General features: G+C 46.2%; 1 protein-coding gene across 4 annotated transcripts in view; it reads right to left on the bottom strand.

Annotated features, from left to right (window-relative positions):
* The window catches only part of LOC108024492 (serine/threonine-protein kinase Doa), a 35,930-nt gene extending 25,296 nt beyond the window's left edge, over nucleotides 1-10,634 (bottom strand). The window contains exons 1-3 of one of the 4 annotated variants that reach the window (XM_017094425.3): nucleotides 10,206-10,634; nucleotides 8,709-8,827; nucleotides 8,457-8,552 (exon numbers count right to left, since the gene is read on the bottom strand). In XM_017094425.3, coding sequence (XP_016949914.1) covers nucleotides 8,457-8,552; nucleotides 8,709-8,827; nucleotides 10,206-10,412 — 422 coding nt within the window. In that variant the 5' untranslated portion in view covers nucleotides 10,413-10,634. Of the gene's footprint in view, nucleotides 1-3,310; nucleotides 5,429-6,378; nucleotides 6,473-8,456; nucleotides 8,553-8,708; nucleotides 8,828-10,205 lie in introns of those variants that run through there. The other 3 variants (XM_017094421.3, XM_017094422.3, XM_017094423.3) reach the window with 3 other exon arrangements.
* Nucleotides 10,635-11,001: the final 367 nt, after the last annotated feature.

Raw genomic sequence — 11,001 nt, forward strand, 5'->3', positions numbered from 1 at the left:
GCAAAGCGTAGCGCACATATGCGATCTGCCCTCCGCCCCCTCTGCCGAGACCCTCTACACATTACACAAATATAAATATAATAAAAAAAGCGTTAACAATTGGATTTCAATTTTCGCTTCCAATGAACTGCAGAAGTTATGCGTCATTTCGAATTTATGCGCTTACACACCAAAAATACCCGAAAAGCGGTTGAATAGCCCAAGATATGCTAGGGATGATGGTTCAAGGTTCGTGAACTATTTATGACAGGCCAACAGCTCAACAAATATTCAAACTTTGTGATAGACAGTTCATCAGATGAGATAAAATCGAAAAATTTCCAAACAAATTTATTGGATCAATAACCGCAAGACTTATGGCCACATGTTTATGTCAATAGACCAAGGTAAACTTTCTTGGTTCATGAACTACTTATTGTTTGGTATTGACGAGGGGTTTAAGGTTGGAGAGTTCAAGTATTTGTCATTTCGTTTTGTAAATAAAAGCTAAGTTTAAAGTATTTTTCCGGAAATAGTCAGTTCCCATATTAAATCTCAATTTACCCATCACTTAAAGTTGACTTCTCGAGACTCTCTATAAGGAATAATTGTGATTTTAAATTCATTAACTTGGCATGTTTATTTAAACAAGATGGGTATTTACCCATCTATCTTTTCTTCCTATTTATTTTTGTGACACTTCAGAACCCAAAAAGATCCAAGCCCCAGCCCTGGCGCGCAGAACTTGAATATGATTAAAAATATATATGGCATAAGTTTGCTTTTGTTTGCCTGCCTGCTCATTGATTAAGGCAGAAGCCTGTAGTACTGCTACTCATATATCTTTGTCTTCAAGTGGAACATAATGAGAAACCGGAATTTTCGGTTTGTCCCCTAGGTCTTTGGGTAACCATGGGGCAGTGGGGGTCGGCTGAAATGCAAATGAGTGTCGCGAGCCTTAAATGACAAAAGAGGTGCCGTTACACATATTGCCGAGTATAACTGATGAAAGTCAGAAATTATGAACAAAGAATGAGTAAGTGGCCAAGTATGTGAGCAGCCCAAACACAGCTGCGGCATTATGCAAATCCATTTGGGTGGCAGATCTCGAAATGGGGGTGCAGAGGAGCACAGGGCCAGGTGAGGTGACTCCCTGGCCAACTGCAAGGTCATTGGTTGCGTCTGCGCAAACAGCAAGCAGACTTGGTGAAGACATCAATAAGCACTTCAGACAGTTAGTGAAATGAGCACTGCAAATAATGGAGAGGCCTTTGTGCGTCAGTTAAAGAGGAGCAGCTGGAGGAGCAGTTAAGTCCGCTGGAGGAGGAAGTGGCATGCCACGTCGGGTTCAAGCAGCCAGCCAGTGTCGGGGTCTCGGACAGGGTCTGAGTCAGTTTGATCCGCCGAGAGATCGCCCGGTTCAATGAACGTAATGAAATTTTGCACTCAGATCTCCGCCGACTGCCCCTGCCGGCTGACACTCGGATTTGCTCCATCCATCCAGCTCAAACGGACCGAGCCGGCCATTACTGTTAACGAAAACAAACAACAGTTAAGCGAATTCAACAACAAGCCAAATTAAATATGCCAAAATGCGATGTCCCCCTGCCTAACAGCCCGCTCCCAAACTTACAGGCAGACACAACAATGCGAAAAAGGAAGCGCTGAAAATGTTTGTGCAATTTAAAAATCAATTCTAGAAGATCTCCCAACAATGCATTGTTTTATTTTATTTATTTTGTAATTTATGCCAGTTTGCACTGCGTCTGGGTGCGAGTTTTGTATTTGTTTTTTGCGTTTTTTGTGCGTAGTCAATCACCTTTCGGCTGACTCTTTATAGGAAGTCAATAAAATACATTAAAAACAGCAAGTTTAATTTATCGCCGAGCGTTGCATCCATTATTCACTTTTGTTTTCAGATCATTTGTGTTGCCTTTTTTCGATTAGGCCTGCCTTGCGCTGTCGGAAATCGATCGAGAACTGTAAGCTCAAGATCTAAGCTTTGTTGTCAGCTTTTAGTTGGCCCCCTCAGCTGCCGGCGGTAGCAGCATCGATTATGATCGTATATGGGTCTGCGTGGACAGGTCCGGTTTGTTCCGATCGTGATAAACGTCAGATAAATGAACCCAGACGAAAAACACAGTAGCAAACCAAATACAAAACGAAAAACCAAATTAAAGCCCAAAAGGCATAGTCGAGATCTTGGGGCCCCGCCCTTTTGGACAAAACAAAAAAGTGCCTAGGTGCGGAAGCCGACAGTGACAGAGTGAGGATTCCATTTGCTCAGCTGCATATATAATTAATATAAAATATTTTTGGGGGTAGCTCTATTTCCAACAAGAAACTCACCGATGAAATTGGCAGTTCATAAAGGCCCATTCACTATAAATTATCATCATATACCTATTCAACGCAAAAGTTTACCTACTTATAAAACCCTTATTCTCAAAATAAATACCTTAGTAACAAAATATATCGAAAATAATGTTCTTTTCGATCCCAATTTGTTTTGCTAATTGTAAACTAAACAAAAACCTTTTAAATAAATTTGAATAATTTGAAGTGAAATAAAATCTTAGCGCATTAAAACTTAATGACGATGGGAAACGAGATGATAGGAAATGTTTATTTCATAAAGCGTAAACGTCACAGAATCCCCGTTTTTATTTGATCGCGTGATTATAATGTGTTAATTGATCAGAACCTGGATTTCATCGAAATCTAGATATCAGCTGCTCCCATCGAACGATCACTTTGGAAAGCACATATAACATATAACATGGGAAATTGCCCAACGAGGTTGAACCTCTTGGGCAACCTTAAGTCAACAAAGCGACAGAAAAGGGGTTGAGAGTCGGCCGAATCGCTCAACCAAATGAAGTATGCCCCATACTTGAGTGTAGAACGCTAAAAGCCCGGCGCTTAGGTTGCCTAATGAGCCGGACGGAGCTCACCATTTGGACACCGCAACTCGCGGCTCAGCTCATAAGTAGGGGCGGTGTGCTTGACCAAATTTGGCAGAGAGATCTTGAACCGAATCGTAGCGGCACAACGCCAACAATAACAAATATTATATATAAGATACGACAAATAAAAAAAATCAAAATAAAAACAGAAAACAAACATCGTCGAGAACGAGATTGACTTGGGTTTGAGCTCAAGCTGGAGAAGAAACAATGAGGAGAAGGAGGAGGTGGTGGCTTTAAATGAAGTGCGGACAGAACGCTTAGTCAGCAAGCTGTGCCGCCGCCACTCAAGGCTACATAGCTCCAGTTTTCTGATTGAGATTCAGAGACGTATTCGAGTTTCCGCATGCTGAAGAGACACTCACTTATACTCACACGTCGTGGACCCCAAGTGCTCGGACCGTCGACGCGGCTGTTGCTTCTGGTGATTGTTGTTGCCATCCGCTGCTGGCAGCAGCACGCGGTCAGGGTAGAGCGGCTTGGGAGCCCACGAAGCTGCGGCCACATAGATGTCCGTCCGGGGCGTGGGCGGCGGCGAGGGCAGCGGATCCGGCGTTCCTGCCGCATAGCTGTAGTAGCCATCCTCCGGTTCATCCACCACGGATAGGCGGTGCTTGGTCCTAGCCTGGCCAGGCTCATCGCTGTACAGATACTCGTGCATGGATCGCGCGTACTTGCTGTTCTTCCTCCGCTGCTGTGCAGGTGTTAGCTGACTAGTGGTCTTGCTCCGGAGCAGCTCGCATTCATCCGGCGACGCTCTTATCCAGGAGCTGGCAGGCACATACTGCCGCTGCTGGTGGGTCTGCACTAGTTTCGAAAAGTCCACATAGAGCGACTCATCAGTGGACGGCTTGCGCTGGAACTCATCATCCTCATCACGGTGCACTTTGCCGTCCAGTTCGCCATCGTCATCTTCATCGTGGGGAGTGGTGGGCGCACCCACGGAACTGTAGAAACTGTAGTTGCTCGAGGACTGCGAGTAGGAGCGATTGCGTCCGTAGAACTCCTCCTCGAAGGGCAGCCCTTGGGGGAACTTGTTCGAGAAGGCCTTCTTGAGGCGCGGAGAGTCGTGCGAGTCACTGGAGCCCGTCGAGGAGCCAGCTCCCTCTCCGCTGTTGTGGGTGCACCCGTTGCTGCGCTGCTTGAGACTGAGCTTGGGCGTGGCCGGCAGCTGGCGGCGCTGGGCCAGAGGAGTGGCCTTTCCGGCTCCTCCACCTCCTCCTCCGTTGGTGAGATCATTGGTTGCCACCTGCCTGCGCGGTGGCAGCGGTGGCTGCGGTGCCGGGTAGTTCTTGCTGGAGCGCTGTCCCAAGCGTGCCGGGCAATTCTCCTTGGCAGCCATTCGTCCCGCCTGATGAGTGCGCTTCTGGCTGTTTGGTGTGCCCAGCGGTTGCAGAGATGATACTGATCCCGATGGTTGATACTGTTTTCTGGCAGTGCTAGGCGTGCTCACCGGGCGGGCAGCCTGAGTGGGTGGAGGTGGAGCCCTCGCCTTGCAGTGGCGTGTGGGCGCCGCGTTGGAGGAGCAGGTGCTTTCGATGCGACGGATCAGCTTGGGTGTCAATGGCTTCACGCTGTGGCCACCACTCACCAATCTCTGCGGCTGGTGGGGATGCAGATCGGGCTGCAGCTTGTGACGGTTGCTGCTGCAATAGCTGCTCCTCCAGGGCTGCTGGCGGACAAACTGGCTGCCACCGGTCACACCCTGCTGATGGATCGAGGAACTGGATGAGGCTGTCGAAGTGGACGATGATCCCGCAGCTCCCGGATTGTTGTTTCTCCCAGGCACTGATTTCACCATCGGTCTGTTGGCTCCATTGGTGCTCAAGGGCTGGGCAGCTGCTGCTCCCACTTGAACCATGTTGCTGCTGGGGTTGTTGTTGCTGCTGGTGCTGCTACTGTTGCTGTTGCTGCCGTTGTTGCCGTAGCCACAACTGCCGCGCGGCACTCGAAAGGAGCTGTATGGCCGAAAGCCATTTCCATACTGTTGACCAACAACTGGCATTTTGTTAGCTTTTTATTATGATTTTTATTTCGTTGTTAAATAGACTCGCTCGTTGGTTAATTATTCGTAATTGCTGATGTTGCTGCGGGGCAATGATGTTTTATGTTTTTTTTTTCTCTTTTGCTACTAGTGATCTTGTTTAGAATTGGCGTTTGAAATTTAAACCGCTGAACGTTTACTTTAAACGCGTGCACTTTGAAGATCGCTTATCTTAAGCTTTATCTTTATCATTTGTATATCGCTGGCTGTTTGGGAATTTGAGTTGAATTTTATTGCCTCAATTTCAATGCTGTGCACACACTTGGCCTGTCGCGAACGAACTACTACTATAAAAACTACAGCGCCCAGTCGGCCAGATTCCGTGGAAATACCTTGGCCCAGCCTTTGCCTTTGGTTTCAATAATTTATCGAGCATACACGCTTTTCTTTTGTCTATTCGGCTGGTTGAAACGCGTGTAATTAACACGTTCTCGATGGCTTATGAGCTGCCCACCCATCACCCATCCACCCACAAAAACCCTCTGCATTTGTGCGACTTCTTGCTGGCCCTATTTCGCTTTTGTTTTAGCCACTTTTGGCCTGTCAGCACGGAGCAGGGCCACAATTGAATTAGCTACTAAAATAGCCCTGAACCTTGACTGCGATTTAGCCTATGGCAAATCCAATTGGCCTCCAGTTACCAAGTTACCGGCTGTGGATGCCACTGGCAAGTTCATTGATAAGACCCCCAAAAACGGCAAACACGTTGAGGAGGCTTTATGCAATTCGCAGAGCGAGGAAAATGCATTGGTATTTGGTTGTTGGTAGGTAGAAAGTGTCTGCGCATGCGCTGCTGAGCTCAAAGACCCGGCTGCGAACAGGTCCTCCTCCGACCAGTTTTCACAATTTTTACTTTTTTAACCTGATTCGAAAAGGAAACGCAAGTCTTGGGGGCTCTCAAAACGGCCAAACGGGTCAACAGCAGCCGCGCCGCTGAGATCCAACTTGTTGTGACGCGCTATGAGTAATATAATCGGAAATAAGTGCAAAATCCCTTGGCCAATATAAACACAATCGGCACGTCCGGTTCCTCCCAGTCATCCGTTTGGTGCAACCCGTCTTTGATAAGTCGTAGGCGTTGTAGTCGTCATAGTCGGAGGCTATCTTATCTCGGTTTAGTTAACCCGTGTTGGCTAAGGTTTGTTCCCCCATTGGCCAGTGATTTTCCCCTGTTCTTCCAAAGCTCTACGGAGCACACAGCATTGAAACTTCTGGGAATAATTGAGGAGGTGTTTTCGAATCGAATGGAAATTCCGTAGGCGAATTAATATTTTTGGCCAGTATGCATAAACAAATCGCGGGTAACGCACACAAATCACACGAGGCTCAGAGCCACAAACAATGCATTTCTTAACAAATTATAGACAATAAATAAGACGGTTTTCGTACATTTCTTTCAAAAAACACTGTGTAAAGGCGGTTGCACGGCGGCGACGGCGACGAGCGAAGAAGCCAGCACCTCCATTCGCTTTCGAGTTGTCGTTGCGACTGAGCAATCGAGCGACAAGTTGGTAGCGAACAAGTGTCGGTTGTACCGCCGCTGCCTCAGCTGTGCCGCTCCGCCTCCTCCGCTCGGCCGCCTCTACCGCTCGACTTCGCTGCTCGCATTTCCAGTTTACAGATCGGAGGAATCGAAAACCCCCCGATTTCGAGCCAGCGAATTCGCCGCACCATGCGTGCATCCAATTGATGGCTTGTAATTTAAATAAAAAATGATTGAAATTGAAAATAATCAAACGAAATGAGCGGCAATAAAACAAGAGGATAGCGGAAATGCGAGCAATACTACATACATTTAAGAATAGTATTCCTTATCGTAAGGCTTGATGTTCATATTTGGGCTGTGCGATTTTTTCGGCACACTTCCGCGTTGCAAGATGTCACCAACTTTTGAGTAATGAGCCGGGACAGGTCGATTAATCTGCTGTTTTGCTGTGGTTCATGAACACTTAGCCAACGTGTTTTATGGCATATGCAAAAGGTTAATAAACAATGACAGCACCCCAGTGGCGGGCATGAAAACGTCACTTTATCGACAAAGAAAGCGCTGGCCACTAGTGGCGTATAAATTACAAAATGCGACTCTGATTAAGCCAACTCCCCAAGAAGCAGCAGCAGAAAGCTGATGCTGCAACTACCTAAAAAGGCCACGCCAAGTGTATTAAACAATAATAAATGCGACAACGTCGCGCCTCGAGTTATCCGTTGTTTTGAGTAATATGCAAATACGCTTTAAATACGCAGGCGCATAAATTAAGGCAAGGAAATGCAGCGGGACAGCCCGCCAGGATCAGCGATCACAGTCAGATCCAACGCCCACGTCCACCGGCCTCCCGAAGGGGGTCAGCACAAAGAAATCGCTGAGTCCGCATTAATTTACAGTAAGCCGACTGAGGATGAGGATGACTCTTCACTTGACAGGAACCAGCGCAGATTTCACCTGCCCATATATGGCCGAATGTCAATTTGTCTCTCCAGCCTGCTCCTGCGCTCGAGCGGCACCTCTTTATGGGGGCCATGGACCATAAAAGACACGACTGTTTACAAGCCATTCAAAGAAAGCGAGTCCCGAGGAGCGCAGATGCGTGGGCAGGACACTCTGGTTGCCAGCCATCTCCGACAGCTGGGGAAATACCCGTGGATCAGTAGGCAGAGCCAGTTTACATGGACAAGACTTGAGTCTCCTTTCTCTCGAAAGGTTTCCCACCGGTGAAGAAAGGTGTGATGTCATGGCTCCTTCCTCTATTTGCAACTCAGGTAAAACATACTTCCTATTTAAAAAGAAACGTGTGAATACATATTTTCAGACTTTTTTAAAGATCATTAGCATAAGCATAGATTATGAAGATTTTATTCTCCAGGTTTACAGTTCAAAGTCCTACTTTGGACTATTTGGTTCACCTTTCCATTAAGGTGCCTTCAATTTAAACTTCGTTATAATTTTTAAATCACTTTCCCCCGACAAGTCGAAAGTAAAATTTGCATGGAATTGATTTCTGCTACCAAGACTAATTACTAATGTTCATGCAAAAAAGATTTTATACGGTTTTAAAATCATTATTGTTACACAATACTCGAAGCCCTTGATTTAAAACGTTGGCAGTTACTTTCTGTACATTGCGACATTTAGAGTATTTGTTAACACGCAATAAGAAAAATTTCGCAAAATGCCATGAACAATTTTTTTATCAATTCCCAAATAAAATATTATGCGAGGGCTAATAAAATGTTTTGTCTAAAACCAATAACTTTTAAGGGAAGTATGTAAAAACAGGAGCAATTTGTATATAGATATTTGCAACGTCTTATGAGACCTTTGCAGTGGAATCAACAAAAGGTTAACATAATGAAAATCATTAAAACAAAATTCACATAATTAACCCTTTCTGGCTCTCATGGAATCGATTATCCCAACTGGGCCGCCTTGATAGGGCCTGCCAAATTTACGACCCATCCGAGTTACTTACGTGGGCTCCTTGGATATCTGGGCCTTCTTGGCATCGAGCTCGTGTCGCCTTCGCTTGGCCGCCGATCTGGTGTGATGTGTGTTGGTGATGCGCGGCCTGTGGTCAAATATTGGAAACAATGAGTACTAGTTGGTAGTGGGCATTGGGGTAGTGAGTAATGGCGATCCCTCGTGCGGCTCGAAGAAGAGCAGCCCGAGAATATGGCATCGAATATGGGAGAATGCTGTGCACACATATGTGGGGCGAACTTACGGCGATGGGGCCTCAGCTAGGGGTGGCGAATGATCGGCAGTATCGTGTCGTCGGCGCTTGTCTCGTGTGCCCGCCGAGGAGCGATCCCTTGAGTGGTGGAGTCGCCGTGTTCTGGGCATCTGAAAAAGTGGTATACACACAACGTCAGTGGGATTGATGATAGGCCAGCTAATAGGACACCTATAAGATATACCCATGGGCCGTATGGACTGTTACACAGGTATAATATACACAGATATATGTACTTGTGAACTGTAAGGCAACGGGTGGTGTGAGCACTGGGAACAGCCCACCGCCGCCCCCTGCCCCATTCAGCTGTTCCCACCAAAGAGGTGAGTACAGTACGGAATACAGCTGGCACGCACACACACACACACACACACAGGCTCACACACGCGGGCGCCTAACCAAATTGCAATACCTCGCCTTGGTATGGGTGCCGAGGAAAAACAGACCACAAATAAAAATTAAAAAAGAGAGACAAAAACAAACAGCAAACTAACTTTCGCGTTTTAATTAGCCAACCATTAGCCCATCTACCTTGCAACTTGCTGCTGATTTTTTTCACGAGCGCGAAAATTGATTTTTGTTGTATGCGCTCCGCTGGCTTTGCTTTGGTATTGTTGTTGCTGCTGCTGCTGCTGCTTGGCCAAAGCGTCGCTGTCGCTGCCGTGGTGCTGTTGTTGCAATCCGCGCAGCTGCCGCTGCCAATTTGCTTTTGCAATGGGTTGCCCTTTAGGTCCTTACGTTTACTTGGCGCTGTAAACACTTCCTGGCCTTTTTGCACACTCCAAATAGTAATGTGCGTTTGCGTTGAAAATCGTGTTTTTTTCCCACAATTCACGTCACTTGGTATTTTATTCACCACGTCTGAGCGACAGTGTTGGGTAAGTTCAGGCTCGGTAGTGTTGTGAAGCAGAGAGGCGAAAAAGGGGTTGCCGAGCACGCGGCAGCATTTCAACACGAGAGGTTTCTGTTGAGCTTATACTTTTCAGTTTTTAACTTAATCTGTTATGACAAATCGAACAAAGCTAACAATAAATCCTAAAAATGACGAATTAAATGTGGTCCATTTGAAAAATGTAATTGTTTTAGATAGTTTAAAACAATCGGAATATTTTATCGTAAAAGAAAGTAATAAAATAAGAAATTTGTAAGTTTTAAAAATATTTGCATCGAACATAAAAGTCAGATTTAAATTAGAACTAGTAAACAAACAAGAAGATGGTATATTTAATTTGGTTGGAAGAGCAGGCAACACAATAGTATAGTTTAAATATGTGTGACAATTGTGCAATCATGAATGGCGACAACCCTGGCCACGCGGCGTGCCGCCTCATCAGCTGTTCACACGGACGCTCACGTCTGCGTGTGTATGGGAGCCTCGCAATCCCATGGACAGGTAGCATTATTTGGATATCTTGTTTTCATTTCGTTTGCCCACTATCTTCGCGCGAGCATTTTCATATCTTGTTTTTGGCTTTTCAGCTGACTTACCTCTGCGTTGGCGCTCCGCTGCGCAATACTCGCGGGGGGCGTGGCCAGGGGCGGCGCTGGCAGGGCCAAAAACGGCGAACGGGGCAAATACAAGCGCTGCCACAGGCCGCTCAAGAGCTGCGTTAGCGATTGCCAGGAGAAATTCGCTTTCGCTTGCTGCACGTCGCCGCTTTGCATGAGTTTGTCCTTAATCGAGGGCAGTAGCATGGATTTTGTACTCCTCTTAATATCTGAGCCTGCGATCTGCGTATGCTTTCTGTTTGTTTTCACCTCGCGTCACTTTTTGGCGCCTTTTTACGCTTGCTGCGTTTTTCTCATCTGCAGCAGCTACGCGGCTGTCTCTCTACCGCATGGCGTTGGCCATTTGGGTTGGCTGCTTTTTTAAGGAGCCTGAAATGCAGCTAATGCAATTAATACGCGGGAAAATGCAACGGATTAAATTGAAAAAAATTAGCTATACCTCACAGTGTGGCCAGTTGCGCTGAAAGGGATTACGCTGCTTTGCTTAAATGTATCCAGGTATTTTCGTGGCTGCCGGAACGGTCACTCCTTAGCGGTATTTTATGTACATATTGATATGGTCACACCTACCCTAACATTCTGTTAAAAGAGGGTTGCCACCCAGCTGAAACGGTTATGTTATTTTTGGCGCCAAAATTAAAATGTTAGCTAAGGCGAATAGTAATTAAAAAATAATAAAGTAACTCAACAGTCTTTAGAAGAAGAAAAGTTGAATCTGAATAACCTTTCCAGAAAACTAACTAATTTGCTGAAAAGTGACTAAACGTAAATGCAC

Source organism: Drosophila biarmipes, chromosome 3R, assembly GCF_025231255.1.
Source record: "Drosophila biarmipes strain raj3 chromosome 3R, RU_DBia_V1.1, whole genome shotgun sequence".
NCBI lineage: Eukaryota > Metazoa > Arthropoda > Insecta > Diptera > Drosophilidae > Drosophila > Drosophila biarmipes.